At 33.0% G+C, this 24,852-nt stretch overlaps 4 protein-coding genes across 5 annotated transcripts; 2 read left to right on the top strand and 2 right to left on the bottom strand.

Annotated features, from left to right (window-relative positions):
* Positions 1-843: 843 nt before the first annotated feature.
* Positions 844-2,783, bottom strand: LOC142536976 (large ribosomal subunit protein eL38z/eL38y-like). Its single transcript, XM_075642483.1, has 3 exons — positions 2,651-2,783; positions 1,306-1,489; positions 844-1,063 (listed from the first exon to the last, which is right to left on the bottom strand). Exons 1-3 carry the CDS (start codon positions 2,651-2,653, stop codon positions 1,041-1,043), a joined length of 210 nt encoding a protein of 69 aa, XP_075498598.1. The 5' UTR covers positions 2,654-2,783; the 3' UTR covers positions 844-1,040.
* A 1,552-nt stretch (positions 2,784-4,335) lies between these two features.
* Positions 4,336-11,747, bottom strand: LOC142536949 (uncharacterized). The gene is made up of 12 exons (XM_075642423.1): positions 11,557-11,747; positions 11,380-11,435; positions 11,245-11,278; positions 10,072-10,170; positions 9,825-9,973; positions 9,196-9,234; positions 7,855-7,947; positions 7,470-7,568; positions 6,803-6,883; positions 6,148-6,231; positions 5,714-5,779; positions 4,336-4,721 (listed from the first exon to the last, which is right to left on the bottom strand). The coding sequence occupies exons 1-12, from the start codon at positions 11,630-11,632 to the stop codon at positions 4,635-4,637; spliced, it is 963 nt and encodes a 320-aa protein (XP_075498538.1). The 5' UTR covers positions 11,633-11,747; the 3' UTR covers positions 4,336-4,634.
* A 3,077-nt stretch (positions 11,748-14,824) lies between these two features.
* On the top strand, positions 14,825-17,263 carry LOC142536936 (acyl carrier protein 2, mitochondrial). Its single transcript, XM_075642397.1, has 2 exons — positions 14,825-15,135; positions 16,870-17,263. Exons 1-2 carry the CDS (start codon positions 14,920-14,922, stop codon positions 17,044-17,046), a joined length of 393 nt encoding a protein of 130 aa, XP_075498512.1. The 5' UTR covers positions 14,825-14,919; the 3' UTR covers positions 17,047-17,263.
* A 2,378-nt stretch (positions 17,264-19,641) lies between these two features.
* LOC142536927 (calreticulin-3-like) lies at positions 19,642-24,597 on the top strand. Of its 2 annotated transcripts, XM_075642375.1 has the most exons (14): positions 19,642-19,826; positions 20,343-20,450; positions 21,132-21,324; positions 21,781-22,039; positions 22,299-22,355; positions 22,443-22,490; positions 22,709-22,795; positions 22,888-22,945; positions 23,040-23,107; positions 23,434-23,526; positions 23,620-23,676; positions 23,756-23,854; positions 23,931-23,960; positions 24,356-24,597. In XM_075642375.1, the coding sequence occupies exons 1-14, from the start codon at positions 19,715-19,717 to the stop codon at positions 24,365-24,367; spliced, it is 1,281 nt and encodes a 426-aa protein (XP_075498490.1). In that variant the 5' UTR covers positions 19,642-19,714; the 3' UTR covers positions 24,368-24,597. The 2 variants fall into 2 exon arrangements, with proteins under 2 accessions (XP_075498490.1, XP_075498498.1); XM_075642383.1 differs by lacking the exon at positions 23,931-23,960 and having other exon boundaries at positions 23,756-23,884.
* Positions 24,598-24,852: the final 255 nt, after the last annotated feature.

The raw sequence follows: 24,852 nt of genomic DNA, 5'->3' as shown, positions 1-24,852 counted from the left end.
GTATTTGACAATATCATCATCCATCGAGCTAAGTTATCTCTCAAGAGCACCTAGAATAGACTTCAGAATTCAGAACGGTATTTTTTTAAGGAATATTCGGAGAATATATGTACAATTGTTGAATAATTTATCTTGAGAGTTGCCCAAATAATGGCACAGGGACAATAAGGTCCTCATCAAGACTGGAAAATTGAGCATTCGTGCCTACCTCAGGGTGCAACGGGCCAGGCAGACCCAAAGAAAAAGATTTAAGGACCTTCATTGGGAGAAACACACAAAAAGTAACATGGCAAAGTGTGAAAAAAGCGATCATTTTTTTAAAATAACATAATTCCATGATTATTTTTTGGAAAGATTTATTTCCTGATTATTGACACTACCTGATGGTTGATTTTGACTGCATATAGGAAAATGAAAGACTAGAAGCCGAAAATCCCATATTCGAATTTTTTTAGAACTATCCGTATAAGAGCAAGGGGGTGTAACTGGGGTATCGAGAAGCCTCGATGAGCATGCTCGCCCAAGGTCTAGTTGGGAATGTTTCCATATAATGAACTCAACTAACAGTCTTAACATTTAACGTATTATCTATGATTCTAGTTAGAAACCCAAGTACGAGAAGGTTATTAGTAGTTGCTTCGAATTGTGAAACCAAACTTTCTACTTAAGGCACAATTGCCTGTAGACTCTGGTTGACAAACCCGAAGATGAATCCTTAACTATAATCTTTTGGCCGCTTTCAGAGAAACTTTGAAAGAGATCCATCAGTGTCGATCTGAGGGATGGTTTCTCTATATTTACTATAATATCTTTTGTTCTTTAGCTTTATTTTACTGCTCGAGGTTTTACGACAAAAATGAATTCCCTTCATAATTCATTCAGCTTTAACGGGGAAAAACCAGTCATAGAATTTAACAAAATGACAACACATAAACTATGAGAAAAAGGGTATCTGTAACAAAACCAGATGAGCACAACACCCCAGACTTCTACTGCCAAATGCCTATGTTGAAAAAATTGTCAGCTCCAGCCATCAATCTCTACAGGTCTTGTACAGTCAAACCTACACACGACAGTGAAAAATTCAATTACTCAGTGTAAGCTGCCGAGTTGATGAAAGTGAAATGACCAATAAAAAGAAGCACAAAACAGATACTATCTACAATAAAAGTTGTCAAAATGTGGGCAATCATCTAGTAGTCAGTTTTGATTCAATACTACAGAACAGACTAGAGTTCATCCTCAACACAAACTATTTAAGAACTGTCCAAGACTAAACATGACTTGAGGGAAAAAACAGCATACCCGGTGGGAGGGATTGCTTCAACTTGTTGGCCTTCTCAGTGTCGAAAACACAAAGCGTGTAAAGGTACTTAGAGCAACGAACCTTAAACTTCACTGCATCCTTAGTCCTCTTAATTTTCACCGAACGTGCGTCCTTCCTTCTCGCAGTAAGAAGGAAATCTTTGATCTCATGGATTTGCTTAGGCTGGAGATTAACAATGGCCACCATATTTCAATTGGAAACTCATACAAAGTACTATAAGCTAACTAGAAGCAATATAGTTAAGGCACACGAAGAACAAGTTATTTTTGGACCTATAAAGAAGGATAAGCTTAACCAAGAGTATTAAGGTAACAGGTAGAAATGCAGTAATTTTTGTGTCAAAAGTAAACTTTCTCTCTGATTTTAAGACAATTGAATCACAAAAAAAATCAACTCATAACACTGGATTTTTTTAATGAGTTTGAAGCAAAAGATTTAACATCCGCGTAGGTTAAAATTTTATGGGTCTTAGTTTATTCTATTAACTTGAAAATCAAATATATTGTTAACTTAGTAATTTATTAATTCAAAAACAAAGAATTCGTAACAAGGGGTTTCATTCAGGAATCATGCAATGGACTTTAAACTTCTCATCTATACCTTTTATGCTGATAACGTCATTACGGAATCTAAAACATCCACAACAACAATGATTCTGAATTATCTCCTAATCATATACTTAATTATTATAACATGCAATCAAACCCATTAAATATTTTCAATCATACTCCTTGTTGTGGAATGAAGTCAAATTCCATTATCATCATATTTAAAACATTTAATCATCACTACTTGCACAAAAAAACCAATCGAATAATGGTGAATCAAAACGATTTGAACCTCTCTCCAAAATAGTAAATTGCCTCGGTCCTTGCAGAATTCGATGTTGTCTCGCAACACTGAAGAGCGTATTTACTACTGAGGACGCAATCAACATAAAGCAATATGAAATATCACTAAGAAATTTATTTTCATCATCTCAAATACCTCGTATGTCTTGAGTAAATCAATTAACGGTCAGTGATTTTAAACAGAAACTAAATCCTCCCTGAACAGCTAATCTTTCACCGACGAATTATGCAAATGAGGTATTGTTCACAACGGCATTGTTCTAAAAGCAGTAAATCACATCAGATAAGCATGAAAATTCATTCTAAACATGAGCGCAATCCATATTCTCAATTCATTTCACACAAAATATATAACGAAAACGTAAATGTTTACCATAAAGATTCAAGACATCACAGATAGAAGATTCTCCGTCACAAATATCGGCTAAACAGATTAGAATAGCTTTTCAATGGGTAAAACGAGCACACTTACCATTGTCCCCGGCGATCTTAAGCTTCTGTCCTAGCTTGCCGGGAGTCGGGAGTACTTGAAGGAGCAAAAACCCTAGATCTTGAATTTGCATATTTATAGCAAACGATTTAGTTATGGGCTCGTTCAAAAAAAATTAATTATGGGCCCGAGTTCGACCAACCTATCTGTTTAGCCCATATAATTTGGGCCTACAATAGGTCTATTAGGAATACAGTTTTTGGGCTTTCGAGCATAACCGTGGTTTTATGATAAAAAAAATTGGTGAAATGAATTATACTGTGTCAGCTGGAAATTTTTTTTATTATTGGGAAAATGTTTATCTCAATCTCTTCTCAAACCCCAGATTATATCTAGAATTTGAGGATTTGGTAACAGATAGACTATACGTCATCGATGTGTTGAAATTTGACTACTTGTTATATTTTATATATGCAATTCTTGGTTTAATTTAATATAAAATATAATTTGTAAGTTCGATACATTTTTATGTAAAGAGGAATCATGAGAATTTTTGTTTTTCATTTCAATTATGTGTTTTATTTTTTCTTATTTTATGTATGATGTTTTTTAAAAAGAAATAAGAATGCTACGAACGGGGGTAATCTGACTTTAAAAAAGAAAAACTTGTGTGAGACGGTCTCACAGGTCGTATTTTGTGAGACGGATCTCTTATTTGAGTCATCCATAGGGTTGACTCGTCTCACAGATAAAGATTCGTGAGACTATGAATGACCCGTGTCATAGATAAAGATTTGTAAGACCGTCTCACAAAAGACCTACCTCTTTGAAAATTGGAGTGTTTTGGAAACCAAATATGATTAGTTGGTTAACACGTGGTTCTCTCACTTATTTTAGGTTACAGATAATAATATAATATGGATATACAAGTCTAGTATTCACGTGGTGTATGAAATTAATCATATTTGCTTAACATATCAGTAAATTTGAATACTAAAATTTTGTATATAATATAATAGATTTAAGGCTTTTAAATAAGGCAAAAATTTGTGTGAGACGGTAATACAGGTCGTATTTTGTGAGACGAATCTCTTATTTGGGTCATCCATGAAAAAGTATTACTTTTTATGCTAAGAGTATTACTTTTTATTGTGAATATCGGTAGGATTGACTCATCTCACAGGTAAAGATTCGTGAGACCATCTCACAGAAGACCTACTCTTTATTTAAACTTTAGGTTGTACATTTGTTTCAATTTATCACGTTATATTTTTAAAAAGCAAAACAAAACAAAAAGCATTTAAAAATAAATAAAATATTATTATTAGTTGGTAATGTCTAGGAACATTTAAATTAAAATGTTATAAATGCAAAATAGATGCAATACTTGAGAATTGAAAAAAAAAAAAAAAAAAAAAAACTAAATTTAGTTTGTTCATTTAGGTTCTTTATATTGGGACTAATGGAATGATAAAATTGGATAAAAGAGAGTGACTGATTAATAATATAATATTTTGGGAGTTTTTTTTAAAAAAATTCGAAATAAAAAAATGGGTTGCATTATCAGATGACCTTCGTACCATCCATCTAATATTGAAATTACATGATCTAAGAACTTAATGATATTTTCCTTCTCTCATCCTAAATATTGCGGGATCTGGTTTTCAAAACAAAACAAGTAATCAAGTCCAAATAATTTTCGCGAATATTAAAGATGCACCAGGGGCATTCGAACACAGTAGCAATCGAATGAAGAGCAAAATAAATCAGCTCACAAGCGTATCCAAGTGCTCCAGTTGAATTCGAAAAAGTTTGCGTCGGAGTCATGTTTATCTAACATACATACAAACACGAGAGAATCGGATCTGTAGGCATGAGAAAACATAAGTATCCCAAAAGAGAAGTAGTGATCACTTGGATGACCAACTTCTTCTTCCTATATCATTCATGCAACAGGGATTCGGAGGCTCTTGTTCCTATTTCCTTCCACATCCCACTAGTTCGGATTATCTACAGTCATGATCAGTCACTGTGCCTTGTTCTTCCCGAAAAGCAAATTTATCGAGTATGTGTTCCCTTTCTGTGCCGCAGTTTCTACGCGCTTTGCACCAATCTAAAATCATTTGCACCAAACTTTAGACGGGGAGAGAGAATATGAAAACTTGATATAATCATACATAAAATTAAGGGTGTCAAAATGCGACACGACCCGTCAACCCGACACGATCCAACACGAAAAAAATCAGGTTCGAGTTGAGTTCGGGTTGGGTTGATTCGGGTTAGTGCCATGTTAGGCGGGTTTCGGGTTGGGTCGCGGGTTGACCCGCGAACTTTTTTTTTGAAAATATTACCTATATTTTTATATATTGTATACTTGAACAAAATTTATTATATATTTATATGATAAATTTTCATCATTTAATATTTATTTTGCATATTTTTATTTTTTTAACATTTTTTTATTTGATTTAGTAAATATACTTTTAATTTTCTACGATTAAATTTTCAAATTTAAATCGAAAATTTTGTTATTATGTGTTTAAATTAAAATATTATTTTTTTTTATTTTTTTGAATTGTTTTCATTAATTTTTTAAAAAAAATTTAAAAAAATAAAATAAAATTCGGGTAAGGCGGGTTAGACGGGTTGAGTCGGGTTATACGGGTTCGTGTTCGGGTTGGTGGTTTTCGGGTTACTTCAGGTTCGGGTTGGGTTCGGGTTGAAAAAAAATAAAAAAAATTCGCGGGTTGACCCGAAATCCGACCCAACCCACACGATTGACACCCCTACATAAAATAACTCATGTTCAGTATGCCATACATTTTAGCTTAGACATGAGTAGCCAAAAGTTCTCTTAGGACACTAGAAACATGGATCTTTACTCAAGAACAATCGACTAATGAGTTATTTCTTGTTAGATATGGATTTGGCAACTCACAGGAGAGTTATATGATCAACTCGATTGGGTAGTTCGAAAGGGGTTCCAGGGAATGGGAATATTATGAATCAAGTTATCAATCTCTGCAGTTTTAACTTTCGGTTGGTAGCTAGACAGTGAAGACGACAGATGGTAAATATCAGATAACAACAGCTGGTAAATGATACCTTATCCATGAGCCAGTATCCAACTGTTGGAATATACTGCATCAGGTACATGACAGCAAGCACAGGCTGCACTAAGAAAACCTTAACATCATTCTATATTCAAGTATATTTCATGAAAACAAAAATGAAGAAAAAATATTGAGAAATGGGTTTGCTATAATTCACATGTGCAGGACGAAGAAATATTATAACCCATCTAGTGAAAATCACAAATAAAATAAATACAACCCGAACATATCCCTGATTGACTCCATTCCAGTCTGGGCCCTCCAGATCCAAAATAAGATCAAAATCAGATTCGGATTCAAGACCTGATTTTTTCTCTTCTTGCTTTCTCCTTCTTTTATCCCGCTAGCCACATGGGCGACAAGGAGTCCATGTCTGTGGAATTCAAAATTAAAATACGAAATTGAACTACACCTCAATTAACGAACCTGATGTGAAATCCAAGCTTCCTTCAGACCATGAGTTGCAGCAATTATTGTGAGCTCTGCACACCTCTCTGAAGACACTCGTTTCTGTAAAGTAATAAGTGAACACTTCAGAAGAAGTTCATCAAGCCACTTTCCAGCCAAAAGTTGTGCACCAACAATAAATGAAGTAATAAAAGGCTCAATAACATGGTTTATTTCAATTGATGAAACCAGAATCTGAAGTGCCGCTTCCCGCAATGGAAGACTAATATTGAAAATAAATCCTACTTTAAAAATCAAACAAGAGTGTAGAAAGACTGCATAGGCAATATGTGATGAATTGACATTAAAATTTGATTGGCCGTTAGCATTAGTAGATGCTTAAAATATTGATGTAATTAGCATTAGTGGATGCTTAAGATATTGATGTACTGCAATAGTATAGTAATTCGCTTAGCATTATTCAGTGATTCCTGATTCTACACAAACTAGAATTCCGATGTGAATAGCGATTGAGATATCGATACGTCGATTTCATCCTTTGATCTTACGAGCCAGAAACAACAGTAGTCAACAAGGTAAAGTAAACAGAATGGACAGGCTATTAACAAATTTTTTAATAGCATTTGGTGGATCCTTAAAAATTTATTGATGGAGTAGTACTTTATGTGTTTACCTCAGAAGAACTCTTTTCTGAGGTACTTGTCATTACAGGCCCAGGATAAACGACAGTTACCTTGATTCCTCTCGTATAAAGCTGAAGAAGAAAAAAAGGCGAATGCAGAAATAAGAGTTAATATTTAGGATTCCATGTTTGAAGCTTACATACTGGTTTTGTGAATGTCATCATGCATAAAACGTAATTTCTTTGTCAATTTCCCTTTCAAATGTCGTAAACCCAAGTTTTTCAAAAAACACTGTGTTCAGAATGATTAAGAAGTTTGCTCCTATATTTAATGCTATTTCATATTCAAGAATATCCAAGTTATAGCTTGGATTTAATAGGATGTTATCTTCCTGATTTTTCCAAATCCTTAAGATTACAGGATACCAAATGTTGTTTATACTCACTGCAGATGTGCATAAACAAACAAGAGATTGATAATAGAGGTATTTTATTTTCCTCCACTTTTACGGTATCAAAGCAAGTTCATTAAAACCTTTCTCCCATGGTTAAAAGGCGATGACCAAAGCCAGAAAAGGAGATTCATCTGTGTCCCCGAAGGCATATAACAAAAAAAGATTGACATACTTCAAATGAATAGTGTTTGGAAAAAAATAACACCGAAATAGGGTATATACACTTAAAGAAAAATAGTATAAAATATGAATGAAAGCCACACCTCAGATCGCAGTGTATGAAAATACCCATTCACAGCAAATTTGGAAGCAGAGTAGACAGCCTGTCCAGGAGCGGGCGCCTTTCCTGCAGCACTGCTCATCTATGCAAAGCCGTGGAAACAAAATTTTAAGGGTGAGAGATGGATACAACTTGAAAACAAAATTTGTAGGACATTCATACAATCCAGTCAGGCATATGCCATTCTGAAATGGGAGAATGAAGAAGTGTAGAGGCATGGAAATCTTGGACTTCGATTTATAAAAAAAAGACGGTTGAGAAAAACTCAGTTAAAAGCTAATGCAGTGAATTTGAATGTCAAAGCAGTTTCAGACACACAAGATGGACCACCTGCAAGTCTGCGAAATGAAACATTGCATGAAACATACCACAACAAAATGTCCACTGCCCCGCTTCAACATGTGAGGTGCCAAAAGTCGCGTTAGAGATATTGGCCCCAGTACATTGACATCAAATGTAGCCTAATAAGAAAGCATATATTCAGATGATTAATCTCCGTAAGCTCTCCTGGCTTAAACGTAAGTAACATAATTCAACTCTTATAATAAACTTATATAAATGGGGAATTAAATTTGATATTCCTTTAACGGAAAATAAATAAATGAAAGTTGTGCATGTTCAGTGAGTCAGCTAGGTGATGCAGAACAGTAGAAGTAACAATACAGATACTGTATGGATATGATATGCAAGAGTACATATTTTTGACAATTATATTCGGTTATGAGGCATGCCACAGCAAACAATGACATTCATGTAAGAAAATACTTGCAACCAGTATCCATACGGACATTTTGAGTCTAAAGACAGAAGAGTCCAATCAGAGAACATACTCGAGCATCTGCTGCCATCTAATTTTTTCCTCTCGCCCTTCCATGATAAAAATTCATATATACAGAGATCCAATCTTATAACTACAATCTTACGTCAATATAAAACAAGCACTTTTTATGAGTAATCTCACTTTCACTAGAATAAAAAAATCAAAACATATCGAAACAAATTTGTCACTGTAAACTACCTACGTAGTTGAAGGCTGAAGTGAAATAAGTAGAAATGAAAAATGGGTGAAGAAAAATGGCTGAGAATTTTAGAAGCCTATTAGATACATAGAAAAAATATAGTAATTTTCAGTTGTCGTTCAAATGTTGTGTACTTCCCTTTCTACAAAGTTACACCTTCTTGCACCCGGTGTGTTCCCCTACTATCTTCTCATAAGAAGTCAATTCTTCTACCACAAGAATAACTTGGTTGGCCAAGTTTCGTATATAGAAAATTCTCAAAAGCTTGATATTATTAAATTATTTTTAGGTTGCATTTGGATTGATTGATTTTAAATCCATTTATTTCAAATATATTTTTGTAGTTTTAAAGAATAAATATCATAATCTTCAAATTCACTCATGCATGTTTTATATAGTGTTTCATATTAATTAAAATGGATTTCAAGTTCACCCAATAATTTGAAATTTGTTTTATTTTGTGTAAATAAGTAGTTATGAAATTAATATTTCATCTATGATTCATTGTTAACAACAAAACTACAATTTAAATCTATCGATTTCAAATTCATTCATTCAAATACAACTTTAGGTTTCTAATCAAACTGTCAAGCTAGACCAAGAATATCAATAGGAAGAAACAAATAAAAGCAACATTCGTGACAAGTCACTGGTAAAATAAATAGGAGAGATTTTAACCCCATGCAATACCTTGAGACTTTCTTCTGTCACATCCAATGCCGTTGTTTTCTGCTAGGAGAACAGAGTCAAATAACTATCCCAAGACAATTCACCACTCTGGAAATACTCAAAACTTGTTTCATCATAAAAGACTACAAAGTCCAAATTATATTGAAGAGCGGAAAATTAGTTGGATCTAGCAAGTCAATAGGTTTACATATCTATATTTATGCGTTCGTTCCAACTCTCAACTCGCCTTTCTAGATTCATCGATATTGAATCAATCGAACTCACTTCTAACACCTGTTCCACTTTTGGAAGCCCTTGGGTTATATCACCAGATCTCGATTTTTCATATATAAATGAACCTTACTTATATTTATTCCTCACAGAAACGTTTTGTAAAAAACCCTTTCATCTCTCTGTTCATTTATTCTCACAAAATCGCTGTTAAAATTCTAGAAAGAACCAATGGGTGTTGCTTTAGTCTATGATTTCTATCCATAGAAGAGTCTGATGTCAAAAGTGATTAATTTTTTGTATATCAGATAATACTTCTGTCCGGCAGTTGCATAAATATAGTATTATTTCAGGAGCAATTCACTTGCGTATATAATCTGTTTCACTGAAGTTATTGTGCAAGAGACATATTCACATACAGGGCGTTCATATGCTGCATTGTGGAACATGTAATCCACACCAGCATCACCAAAACAAGATTCTGCTTTCTGTACAGCCTCTCTCAGATGTCCTTCGCCTTGAGACAAATCCAAAGGTAATATCATTACCTCATCTGGTGCATGTTTTCCTGTCTTAGCCATTAAATGGTCAAGATAAGAGAACGCTAAAGACATTTTCACATCAGTTCTAAAAGATGTCAGAAAGGTGGTAAAAAGGATCACAAACCAGTCAAATTTTTCTTCACTCGCTCCAGTTCCACTTCATTTCGAGCAGATATGATAAGCTTTGCTCCAAAACTAGCAACTTGTCTAGCAAGCACTTCCCCTTTTCACCAAACACGTACATATAGAACAAGTCAGCTATCAATCATTCATGTCTGTGAAGAACAGCAATAGCAGGTTTATATAAATGCATTTTGGGGACATGTAATAACATAATTGATCCAAGACCAACCGAACACAGAGTAATAACATTTCAAGTGTTCTCATTCCAGCATTAATTTCAGAAACCATTGTTTACCGACTTACAAAGTTGAATAAATCATGGCTATTTAGTTACCACAGAAACTGCTTTCATGTATTATACAAACCTTGAATATATAGCTAATGATTTTTTAATTTTTCTTTTTGGTGTACTTTGTAATCATGGGAGACTCAGTGTTTCAGATATTGGGTGCTCTTGGACTAGTCCCCCTCCCATGTACATTGTTTTCTAGTGTTCAATAAAATACCCTTGCTTTAAAAAAAATATATAACTGTTCATATCAATTTATAGCTACACAGATAGGAAAACCTCAACGAAAGGGCTTTAGTTACGTAACGTAACAAACTTCAGGGATATTCTTGTTCAACGACAAAATCTCATGGAATCTTGAACACCGCTGCTAGACAGCCTAAATTTTCAATTGCAGACAATTACGAGAGAAGATATCTATTTAACAACCAAGTGATATAACTATCACAAGCTAAGAAAGTTTAAAATTTCAACATTCAGAAAATAGTTTTTTCAAAGTTTTCAAGAAATCTATTATCTCACATTTTGAATTGACAATTCGGAATAAAAGTATCACGTTTTCCCCGCACCTTGTTCAAGCATGTCCTTTCATTTCACCTTTCTAATTCAATCATCACAAAATATCCCTCACTCACCATATACATTTCAATCCATGATCCACTCGTTATCCCAAAGATAATGAAATCATTTTTTTTACAATTTTTTTAACTCGAGTTTAGTACAGAACCCCAGCAGACTTCTTATCTAAAATCTAAATGTCGATGAAAGATTGGCAACACTTAAAATGATGGCATAGCGTAGGCGGCTAGGCAGAGAGTAGAACCACCAATTTATTACATCCTAACAATTAGAAAAATAAAATATTAACATTTTAAAACCACGTACCAATGCCGCGGCTGGCTCCTGTAATCCACACAACCTATGCATTCATGCGAAAGAAGCAAAAATTAATAATAATAATAATAATAAAGAAACCACTTAAATTCAACAGTACAAACAAGAAAACAAACGTTTCCTGACCTTATCCTCAATCTCTTCGCGCTTCACCTGCTTCCTCGACATCAAAGTAAAATCCCCTGTCAATTTCGAGAAAGAGATGTGGCTGAAAATCCCATATTTCGCAACAAAAAATGCAGCAGCAGCACAGTGATAGCTAATTAATCAGGTTGAAATCAGTTAAATAATCATCAAATGTACCATCCGCCTTCAGGAATTTGAAGAAGAATGCAAGGGAAAACACGGCGAGTATCGAATAACATATCAGGATCAGCATGTCTTTCTCGCCTTTTTCTGATCAGCATGTGGATGATTTATCGCGATCTAAGTTGCTAAAGGGGCGGTTCGTCGTTATTTACTAGATGCGACTTTCTGGCGACTTCCATAAAATCGCATTAAGGGTTCGGTGGTTTTTAACTTTAATGAGTATATAATTATGTTGGACTTGATTCGGAATACTGCATTGTGCTCAAACTTTGATCTATATCATATATGTATGTTGCTAGATTGAATCAAAACTCTAAATAGCTATACTTCTTTGATTGTGATGATTAACATATTGAATTGATCAAGGATCGACTCGAAATCAATATGAGTAAAATTCGTTTATGATCTTAAATCGATTTAATCCGATCAATTTTTAATAAGCTGGTCATGAACATATAATACGGTTCAAATTTGGTTTGTATTATTAAATGAGAAATTAGTTTATATAATGTATCTAGTTTTTTAAATGATTGATGTTGTTTTATATAGGAAAAATGGTAAATTGATATTAAATAAATATTCACTTTGTTATTTCAAATTTGGTAGATATTATTGTTGTCACAAGTTAATTTGCAAGTGAGTCAGACATGATTTGTGTCAAATTGTGGCTAAAATTGCACAAAATCTAACTTCTTTTTTATCGATCGTGAGTTTCGGTTCGATTGTCTATTAATTCTAAAAAACAAAGAGATTTAATTTACGAAAATTATTAAATCTGAAATAGAGATTCTACTAACGACTCGATAACTTACTTTTTCGTTAGGATTGAATAAACATATATAAATTACATTAAAATGGGATATAAGCTAAACATATTGACATAAACTAGAAAGTTTTTTTTTTTTTTTTTTTGAAAGGACATAAACTAGAAAGTTAGAAATGATAATCTGAAAGTTACGTTGTAAGTTGAAATAAAGCTAAGATTTAGAGCTATGATATTTGAAGAATGTTGCATAATTTGTTGGGCCCCACAGTTTCCTTGGTGGGCTTTGACTCCTTCCTTTCTTTCCTTACCGAATTGGGTTTATTTAACTTCCAAAGCCCGTTATCGCAATTAATTGTTAGCCTACCAATTTATATAAAACTTTTGATTACGTTGATGGACAAAAGTTGATATTTTTAGATGTCTACTGATTAATAATAATAAATTATTTCAAATTAACATCCACCCATTTTAGGTCTCTTGTGAAACGATCTCGCGAATCTTTATCTATGAGACGGGTCAACCCTACTGATATTCACAATAAAAAATAATATTCATAGCATAAAAAGTAATATTTTTTCATGGATGACCAAATAAGAGATCCGTCTCACAAAATACGACATGTGAGACCGTCTCACACGAGTTTTTGCATTTCTCTTATGTTGCAATTCGATCGAAAATCCAATCAAATTCTCGCATCTCTTTTTTTATGAATGGTGAAATAGATCCAGTAATTTTTTGGCAAAAACCAAATTCCTTATATACTTGATTTGCAGAAATTTTTTTAAACATTAACTGGTGCACATGAGATAGTCATCTATTTATAGATTGAATTTGAGACATTGACAATTTTACCTACTCCATATTTACAGATATTCACTGCATACTATTGTGCATGAGTTGAATCGAGTTCGACTTCCATCGTACTTGAGACTGACTAGATTAAAGATGTCAGCTCAAAATCGATCGGGTAATCAATTTCAATTTCGAGCTTGACTCGTGTACATGTCGAGTTACTCAAGCTCGTGTTTGAAAATATCGAAAGTATTTCTAACATATTGACAAATATGTTTAGGGTTGAAATTGTAGGCATAAATTAACATATTTCTTCTACATTTTATATCATGTAAAGTAAAAAATAAAAAATAAAGCCACTTGGGTAGTTTGAGATCTATTCAAAGTAGTAAACAATTAAAACTCGAACTCGATCGAATCAAGTTTTTCACATGCTATTTACGAGTCGCTTGACTCATTTTCTCTCTCACTCTTCCCACTACGAGACATTAATATTTGGTTTCTCTATCATCCGTGATAAGATAATCGCTGAGAGTTTAATAATTATGTACTATAAGCTTATAATTCAATTTAGGAAAAACTAAAATCGTAGTCATGTAACTTGGTTTGTTTTGACTTCAGTCCTACAATTTGTCAAAGTTAAATTCTCATTTAGAAACTTTGGGTTTTTTTTTTTCCATTTTTGTTGGAAGCTGCTTAACACATTGAACATTGTTTATTTTCGCCGACTCTCTTCCGTGATTTAGGTGACGAAAATATAAGTTTACATGACAAAAATTAAAATTTATTTAGGCAAAAAAATAGACATGATAAATGAAGCAAAACAACACTTAATATTTCAAAATTGCAGGAAAATCTTGTTGTTTCCATTTATATTTTGCATACATATATTTTAATTTATGTAATATATGTTTATTATCGGCACATGAGTCATGCAGGATATCATCGGTATTTACCAAATTTTAAGAAATTACATGATTTTAAAATTAAAAATATCAACCTACATGACAAAAATTAGTATTTTTCTTTAAATTTAATCATGAATTTAAATTGTCCAAATAAGGTTTCTTATTTCAATTTCAACCCATTTTGATTCTTAAAAAATCAAAACCATGACTCTCACTTACATAAATCCACATTTTTTCATATACATTTCATCAACCGTGAGAGTTGGAACGATATATTAAGGTAGGGCAATTCATATAACCAAGCATGGAACAACAAATGCGGAATCTTTTAAAATACGTTATTGTAAATTATGTAAAAAATATGGTTGATTTAGAAGTTTTTTTTAAAAAAAACCCAAAACCAACACAAAAAGCGAAAAGTCGAATAAAATAAACGAATTTATAATTATTTCTTCGATTATATCCGAAGTACGAAAACCATGCAATCTTACACAATAAAAGTCTATCTTTCAAAATACATTGTTGAAATTATATGACAAATATATATATTTTTTCAAAAGAGTATGTATTTTATGAGACAATATCGCGGATATTCGCGAGACATGTCAATCTGATCTATATATCGAATAAAAAATAATATTTTTAACATAAAAAATAATAATTTTCAGAATTTTATTTCACTAAAATTTAGTTATTATGCGATCTCTGGAGTATTTTTTTTTTGTCAGAAAAAAAAAAAGCGTGTGAAAACTAAAAAGTCGAATTTTTTGGACATCGGAAGAGTTGTACATCAGAAATTGTACATTCGTGAGGCGGATATAGAAATATCCCAAACTATTTCTCACGCACCGAAAACCCCAGCTTCTCTCGTCAACAGAGGCATCAGTCACAATGGCGGCGGTGAGGAGCGCACTGCTCAAGTACCTGAGAGTGAACGTGAGTCCCGTGCCGCGGCTTCAAAACCCTAGAGCCGCCGCGGGTGGGCTATCGCACCTCATCCGACGCCATATCTCGGAGGAGGCAAGGGGCTCCTTCCTCGACAAGTCTGAGGTTGCCGATCGTGTCTTGACTGTTGTAAAAAATTTCCAAAAACTCGATCCGTCCAAGGTAACCCTATCATTTCCCTATTTTTTGATTTTGCCCTGGACGCGTTCATTTTTCTGTGTGTATGTGAATGTGATATCTTAGAAAGTCGGCGAAATGTTGGTTTTATGGAGGTTATGCTGTTTAACGTGTTATCTTGTTTTTCTCTACGCACTGATAGCAGAGACTTGATGTACGTGAAAGACATGATTATAAAAGATCGGGTTTTATTACACTATTAAAAATGCTATGGCCGACTAAGAACAATGTTTGAAGAGAAAAGCGTTGAATTATTTTTTGAAACAGCAGCGACACAGCTTGAATTTGATTGGGACTTTTAGTGATTGCAGCATATTTTCTCTACGATGACCATGAAAACAGTGAAATGCTCTAAGATGACCATGAAATTAGTGGGTTTGATGTCAAGGAATTTGTTCTTTTATTGACTGGATTTTTTATTTTTATTTTTTGTTTTTGTATGCCGAAGGTAGTTATTTTTGTAGTATTTGACGTGGTGAAGGGTTGAGAAACATCATGGTTGTAATAGTTTTTATTTCCCGATAGAAAGCACAAGATTTGGTGCAAAAGGTGCTGCATACAGTTTGCCATTCTATTTGTGGAACGCCCTAGCAATCTTATGCACTACAAATTCATCAATGTACCCAGAACGCAATATAAGTAGTTTTTGATGAAGCTGATTTTATTTCTTTGGGCATCATGCTTAAGATTTTACAAGGTTTTGGTCATGCGATACACTGTTTTTGCTTTTAAGAAATTGGGTGGTAGTATGGCACATTGTTTTTATAGCTCATTTGAAGATTTTCCGAGTCATAAACTTTGGTGTTATTGACAGAATCATAAGAAATATAACAAGATTTTACTGAAATATGCCAGGTTTTTTGTTTCACGTGGAAACTGATTGGACCATTTTACTTAATTCTTGTGAACCATGATATCATTTATATAATTATCAACAAATTTTGATAATTTCACATTGGATACGGACTAGTTTTGAAAAGTAAGAGAACTCTAAAGTGCTTTATACAATAAGAAAACCAATCATGTCGCCGTTCCATGTTTCTTCACGAGTTAGATAATTGAATTGATTGGTTCATCACTTCTGATTCTGTATTTGGTTATCTACATGTATATAAATGGGTGGGTGATAACATGCCTGTGCGTGCACACACAAATGCCTTTGGGCATGCACAGAAAGGTCCTTATTGCTTTGCTGGATTGTTTGGTAGGACTTGTATATTGATGCAATGCAATTAGGGTACAGTAAGTAGTTGCTGATGGGCTCTTTCAGAAAGCTTTCTTAAATTGCTGCTGCCTAATTTCTACCTGTCCACAGTTCTTAACCATGTCTTACTGTTCTAATTCTCTCTGCTTTCCATCACCCAATACAGTAATAATGAACATCCATTTTGCTTGGAGGCTGCATGATTAGGACAATCTCGAGAATCTTTTATAGTAATCATAGGCTGGGACAAAGATTGGACAGTATAATTGACTATTGAGTGTTGAAGCCAGCAGTATGATCTTGGAGATGGTTTTATTGAGATTGCAGGAACAGGATACACAACACGAACAATGAATCATGCATCTATGTATCCCTTGTGTTGTACTTTTACTTGTCTATTTGCTATCTGTATCTGGATAGTTATATTTTTTCTCTCGTTGAGGGCATTGCTTCTTTTTGTTGCATGTAATTTTATTTGATTACTGACATCGCTTGCTATTCTAAATACCTTTCAGGTTACACCGAATGCTCATTTCCAGAATGATCTTGGTCTAGATAGTTTGGACACTGTGGAAATTGTGATGGCTCTTGAGGAAGAGTTTGGGTTTGAGATTCCCGACAACGAAGCAGACAAAATAAACTGCATCAATCTTGCTGTTGACTTTATTGCATCTCACCCGCAGGCTAAATAATGAATCAGCATAGGCACATGTTCTTATTTTCTCGGCGAATTCTCGGGCTAGTTTTTTGAAGTCGAACATGTATCTCTTTCCTTTTCAAGAAAGCCAAATGCTTGTAAGTTGAACCAAGTGTTTTTTTTCGTTTCCGAGCTTCTTTGCTCTCCTGCATAATTCCCTGTATTGGAAACTACTGGTCGCGAAGTTTAATCTTGATTTGGTTAAATGCATATTTCTTTGTGTTTTTTATTTACACACAACATTATATCAGTGACATATATATATATATATATATATATGTATATGTATGTTTTATAATACTGGCTGAGCTATAATTACTGGTTATTAAATTTGATTTATTTTTAAACTTGTAATAATTATTTGCGTACGATATGGGAAACACTTGTAAAATATTTGAACTTTTGATGCTAATAAACTCATGATCGCAACCAGAAATCTCCCTATTATGATGCCATCACTTTTTTTTATATGGAAAATAAAATATAATTAAGTATAACAAGAATATAATATTTGATGGGAAAAATTATTCCAATATGTAGTTGTACTTGATATACAACTTTAGTGTACTCGAAATTATATTTTATATTAAAATTTAATCAACATAAATACATAGCCTGAACTCTTGAGTAGTGTTTCTATATACTATTATTCTGGAAAAATAATATTTTTCAACTAATTTGTTTTATTTTGAGTTTTAGTTTACTAAATTTCATCAAATTTTGATTTTTGTACAATAAATTTTAATTTTCAATTATTTGGTCAAATTACTGAAAGAGTGTTGACAAGATAATAATTTCAGATATTATTATAGCATTCTAACAAAATCACACAAAAATCGAAGAAAAATTAAAGTTAATGAATCAAACTAAAATTTCAAATATTTAATTGAACAAAACTCAAAATATAATAAACTAGTGGGAAAAAAATTATTTTCTAGTATTATTATTAGATTTGAAAAACTCAAAAACTATTTTTTTTAACATCTAAAAAACTATTATTAGTATGGAAGAAAAGTTGACTTAGCTTCCAAGCGTAGTAGTCTTTATTAGAAGACTTCGACGAATCAGCCTGAAACTCAAAAGTTAATGCAAGAATCAGAGACTCTTTTAATCTTACTCTAAACCCAATTACATTTGTCAATATATTACAAAACCATCCCATTTTTATATATTCTATTAATATGTTTGACTTTAATTATCTGAAAATTCAAAATTTTAAACTGATAACTCCAAATAATATTTTTTAAAAAATTTGTGTGAGACGATCTCACGGATCGTATTTTGTGATACTGATATTTTATTTGAGTCATTCATAAAAAAGTATTACTTTTTATGCTAAGAGTATTATTTTGAGAATTTTCATTCTTATCATTTTATTTCTTTTACTCGATAATTGTAATAATTAAAACATAGATTTTAACTTCAAATAATTATGTTATTTGAAATTTATAGGTGACGCATTTCTTCGAATCCAAATTCTTCCATGTGTTATTATATTCTTGGACTGTGATACATATATTTATTTTTCTTAAATTAAATAATCCGAACCTATCACTCTTTAGTTATATAATCCAATTGATCTAATAGTATTTAAAATATGAACGAAAAGTCATTGTTGTCCCTATTTAAAAAAAAAACAGTACCGAAAAATCGTATGCTTATAAATATTTTTAAGTATCACATAAATACGTAATAATTATTAATTTCTGATTAGTATGTAAGAATTATAAATCACTGATTATTCTATAACTAAAAAACTTAAATATTTTGAACAAAAAATGAAAACACCAGAGGTGAACGAATCAAGCTGGGGATAGTGAGTTTTTCGAGTCGACTCAATAAATATTTGGTTTATGTTTGTAGTTATTAATCTTGAATCAAACTCGAACATGTTCAAATTTTTTTGCTGGTTGAGCTCGGGTTCAATTATTTTGTTTAATTTTCATGAGTCGTTCACGGATTTTAATATTATAATAGTATAATATAAACTATATATTAAATAAACGAACTTGAAGTTTTTTTAGTATGTATTTTCGAGAAATATTTTGAAACAACTCAATTCAGACTCAAGAAAACAAATTCGATTGTTTTTTTGAACTTTCAATAAGTTTTAGCTCGAACATATCCATTTTAAGCTCTAATATTTTATTAACATTCGAGTCGATTTAGTTCACCCTATTATATAGAATTTATTTATATATGTGTTTGATACTCGATTACTTGTGCCAAAATATTGTTTCATGTTTATCATGATATATCCGTAACTTGATAAATGAAGTGTAGATTTGTATACAACATTTCAGAAAAAATCATTCAATACCAATATAATTTTTTGTGTACCAGATCTTATTTTGTTATGAAATTTTTTCCTCTAAATAATTAGTTAATAAAATTAAATTTTCATTACTTATTGTTTAAATTACATATTATTTTAGAAGTCTTAAATATCAGAAAATAAAAGAGAATTGCCATTAAAATGGAATTTTAGCCAATAAAATTAAATATAAAATTTCATTTTATTACAGTTTACGAATCTACAAGTACGAAATTAAAGTACAGCAGGGGTATCACTGCAAATTCTTCAAGACATGGGGTCAAGCTTTGAACTAAATTTTCGTAATTAGCATTTGCCCGAGAAAATCTGGAGTTCACTCGGCCAAGAAATGGCAAAATCTAAGCATAAACCTCTTCTGGTCACAAAATTAGTAATTGGAGTGTTCTTTTCACTCATCCAATCTTCAGTGGCTGAAATCATATTCGAGGAGCGTTTTGATGGTAAGTTTTCTGATTCTTTTGTTTTTTTTTTCTGGTGTTTTTGAACTTCCGTTTTGGGTTTGAAATACTCAATCATGTGCTAGTTGCCTGTGGCTAAATGGATACTGGGTAGCCTGAATATTTGGTTTATCATGGATTTCAGTTTAAATCTTCGCTGGGTTTGCAAGCTTTTGGGTAGTGATCGTTAGTAAACTTTTGAAAAGATCTAGTGATATTTTTTTTTAGTTTGTTATTTTGAAACAGATTAAGTTTTGTGATTCTATCATATGCTTGCAGTTTGTATTTGTAGAGTAAGTGAACTTGGAGAGCGAAGTCAACTTAATTATTATTTCTTTTGGAGCTTATGTTGATGAATTTGCAGGAATAAATTTCTTAATTTATATTAGAAATTTTTTGCACCTCGAATCTCTTTAAGATATCATGTTAATAATCTGAAACTGTTGTTTTTTTGTTTTTTTCATTTTTGGATTTTGGGTGTGTATATTGTGTTAATATTCTTTCTTTTCTGCGGAAAAGATGGATGGCAGCGTGGGTGGGTGAAATCTGATTGGAAAAGAAGCGAAGGGAAAGCCGGATCCTTTAAGCACACTGCCGGGAAGTGGAATGGTGATCCTGATGATAAAGGTTTGAGTTCCTTTTTGAGTATATTTACTCTAATAATAAATTTTCAAGATAATTTGGCTGGAAAGAATAGTGTTATGCATGTGAACGTATTGGTGCAATATGTGTTTCAAATAATGCATTTGATTCCGTTTAATAGATTTGAAGGGTCAACTTAATATACTAAGTTTGAAGCAGTAATATAAGAGTAATATTGTTGTTTCTCTCGTTTTTGGGAATGTAAATATGCAATCCCCAACACTCCCAAGTTCGTATGATTGTAATTTTCTCCGGAGACAAAAAAAGTTGAAAATTTGTCAACATTTTTAGCAAATATTTTAGTCATCAGATAGGTGAATGGGTCTAACATTTCTGGCTCCACCTCTTCTGAGAGAACTTTTCTCAAGGTAAAATCTCCTGCATCTCTGCGCCAGCAAACTGAATCATTCTCCAAAAAAAGTATAAACTGAAATTATCACAGCTTTCTGGTCATGCCTTATGGATAGTATCCTTTAAAGGTATTGCCTCAGTATGAATCCTTTGGTGACTTGATAAATCAGTTTCATCCGCCTGTATGGATTTTATGTTTCATGTCTTTTTTATTTTCCCTTTACGCATTAAATGTCACTCCATAAATGTGATATACGACACGATGACCCATCATTGGCTTGTTTCAGATTGTCATAATTCCTCATTTCCTTTCAGGTATTCAGACGTCAATTGATGCTAGGCATTCTGCCATTTCTGCTAAGATACCAGAATTCAGCAACCAGAATAGAACCTTGGTCGTTCAGTATTCCATTAGATTTGAGCAGGACATAGAATGCGGTGGGGGTTACATAAAGCTTCTTTCAGGTTATGTTAATCAAAAGAAATTTGGCGGGGATACGCCATACAGGTATGATAGCATAAGGTTTTATGAAGACGCTGAAATATATCCAATTTTGTTTTTCTTCCTGGAGTGTTTTCTAATATTGTACCTTTTAATTTCTCAGTTATAAAAAAACTCATTTAGTTCGTATCTTAAAGTATTATTCGACAGTCTAGGCTCTAAAACAGCAGCAATTGGTACCTCATGGATTTCACCTGCTGATTTCAGTTACTCAGAAATTTTGGACGCACTTTTTATGTTTTTAGTTGTTACACCTCAGCGATAAATTTTTTTTTACTTGTCTTTATGGTTGTTCAATTATCTTTTCTTGCATCTATTACGATGTGATCTCAAGTTGCTCGCTTTATTCATTAATCTGTAATAAACGGCAGTGCTAAAAAATAGAGTCCACTATTCTTCTCTTGTTATGTTTGAAAAACTTTTCTGGTATATTAATCGTTTGAAGCTTATATTTGTCTTCAGTTTAATGTTTGGACCAGATATATGTGGCTCACAGACAAAGAAACTTCATGTCATACTTTCCTATCAAGGTCAAAATTACCCCATTAAGAAGGATTTGCAATGTGAGACAGACAAGTTAACTCATTTTTATACATTTATTCTTCGGCCCGACGCCACATATAGCATTTGGATTGATGGTCGAGAAAGAGATTCTGGAAGCATGTATACAGATTGGGATATCCTGCCTCCCCGCAAGATTAAAGCTGTGAATGCGAAAAAGGTACTTTCATATCAAATCCTCCCAGTACTTTTAAACCAAATTATTTCATCATCGATTGCACATCGCCTTTTGCTTTAGACCAATTTGAATTAAGTGTATTTATCTCTGCATAAAAATAGCTACATATTTTTCATTTGGTGTAATCTGAATTTGAGTTTCTTTCTTGTAGCATCTTTTCAAATAAATGAATGAAAATAATATAATTTGATAGTATTTTGTTGTTATATGCACGTCTTTTTATTTGAAATCATTGTGACAGCCTGCAGACTGGGACGATAGAGAATATATTGATGATCCAGATGATGTCAAACCTGAGGTAGCGTGACTTTGTAGCATGGAGTTCAATTTCAGCAGAATATAGTTTTTTTGCTAAAAATTATGTTTTATATCTGTCATGTTTCAGGTATATGATTCCATTCCTCGAGAAATACCTGATCCAAAGGCAAAGGAGGTACTCTATCTAGTAAAAGGCTAGCTTTAGCTTCCAGAAACTTGTTACATGCCAACATAGTTGATGATAATTGTCATTGTTATTTGGCCATCATGTGTGGTGAAGGGCGGCATGCACAGGCGCTCCCTCTACTTGAAATTGCAATCGGAACTGACTATTCAAGTATTTGTGACAGGATTGGAATACTAAATATATTTGTTTTATTTTTTCATGAGCAGCCCGATGACTGGGATGAAGAAGAAGATGGAATATGGAAACCAAAAAAAATTCCAAATCCGGCATACAAGGGACCATGGAAGCGTAAGGTATCATGAAATATTATCAACATCATTCTGCAGAATGTAGTCACACTCTTCAGTGATCACATTGATAACTCCTTTCTTTTTTTTTAAAACAGAAAATCAAGAATCCTAATTATAAAGGGAAGTGGAAGAATCCTTGGATTGATAACCCTGGTAAGACTGCAAATTTTGTACTTTTGCTCAGTCACCTCCAAATATTGTAAATGAATTTTAAGATTAGTTTGTATTTTTGGCTTTTCTCAATCAGAATTTGAAGATGATCCAGATCTTTACGTTCTAAAGCCCATCAAATATGTTGGTATCGAAGTTTGGCAGGTGATCTTAGCTTGCAGAATACAGTGTTGCTTTATTCAGCCTATGTAACCCTTGGAAAGCAAAACATATGTACTAGAATCAGATTTGAAATTATAAAGACAGTTGTATCTTTGATATGATTTTATTGTCATAAAATTTTTCCCAGCAAATGGGTTCTGATATATGTTCATTAATATAAAAAGGTGATGATTGTACTTATGGATGTGGGCCGTCATGATTGAACCATCTAAGCGCCACTGTTTTACGTTTCTGTTTTATGTTCTTCGTTTACTAGTGTTTTGCATTTTTTATTGTTGACCTAGTGTTCCATTTCTTCTCACCTTCAGGTGAAAGCAGGCTCTGTTTACGACAACATTCTGATTTGCGATGACCCCGACTATGCAAAGCAAGTCATAGAGGAAGTATTTTCCAATAGGGAGGTGGTTACTTAGCTCCTGTCTATCTAGAAAGCACCTCTACATCACAAACCAATCTAACCTACCATTATATATTGTTGTTTTCTTGTAAATTAGATCGAAAAGGAGGCATTTGAAGAAGCCGAAAAAGTGAGAAAAGCAAAAGAGGACGAGGTTTGAGCCAAACCCACTGCTCTTTCATTCGTTTTGAATTGCTAGATCTAGTTCTGAAATATTTTGACCTTGTATGCAGGAAGCCCAAAGAGCAAGAGAGGAAGGTGAAAGGAGGAAAAGAGAAAGGGGCTATGAGAGAAGGCACCGTCACAGAGAACCACCCCGAGATAGATATAGGGTTAGTCTCACATACTCGGCTATTCGTTTTGTGGTAGAACATCTAATTTCTCAGTGTTTTCCTTCTTTTTATGCAGCGTCGTGATGATTACTTGGACGATTATCATGTAAGTTTCCCAGTCTTTGCATTATATGGAACTACACAATGATCATTCAGTTTGCTTTGGTTATCAATCCAACCTTTTAAAAAAACATTGACTAACTATTGATATTTTCATACTCCAATAGATCCAAATAAGAAAAACCGGATTCACTGAATCATAATCAGAGAATCTTTTGTTTCAATTTTGGTTTATTCAGTTGGTTCAATCACTTTGGTTTACAAAGAATATCCAAGCAAACTGACGTTTTCAAAGATTGATGACCCTAGTTATCAAAATAACCGAATCAACTTACTAATTTGGTTATATCGGTTACTTCGGTTGAACTGAAAACTAGTTGAACACATTTAGTAGTTAGTGTGCTTGAACTCAGTAGTTTTCTGTTTTTTAATGTTTTGCAGGATGAACTTTGAGATGGCGCCTGTGGCTCATTCTTGTTTGAGGCCTTTTCTCCAATTACTTATTTTTCCCCTTTCAATTCTATTTTTCAGAACTAAAGTCGACCCTTTGCACGATGTATTGTAGTGCCTCATTTGAAATCAAAGCAAACAAGGGGGGTCATATTTTTCTGTACTATCAACTTTAATATCTGGAATGAGGCCTTTGGTATGATAATAATAATGATAGAAACGATCTATTTTGACTTTTTTCCCCATTGATTAACAAGGTGATTCAAATGGGTGCAATGGAGTCGAGTTTATGATCATCCCGAAACTCGGGACGTAGCTCGACCGATTTGGGTAAGAATAACCTCGAGTTCATGTTTGTTTCGTTTAGTTTCAAGTCAATCTTTGAGGATGATACGAACAATACACAAGGTAATTTGTGTTTACAATCTTCTTAAATTTGTGAACGTCTATACATTAAAAGATTGTTATGAGAACTATTTTAGTAATTT

Source organism: Primulina tabacum, chromosome 1 (assembly GCF_025594145.1).
Source record: "Primulina tabacum isolate GXHZ01 chromosome 1, ASM2559414v2, whole genome shotgun sequence".
NCBI lineage: Eukaryota > Viridiplantae > Streptophyta > Magnoliopsida > Lamiales > Gesneriaceae > Primulina > Primulina tabacum.
This window is presented reverse-complemented; position numbering and strand designations above follow the sequence as displayed.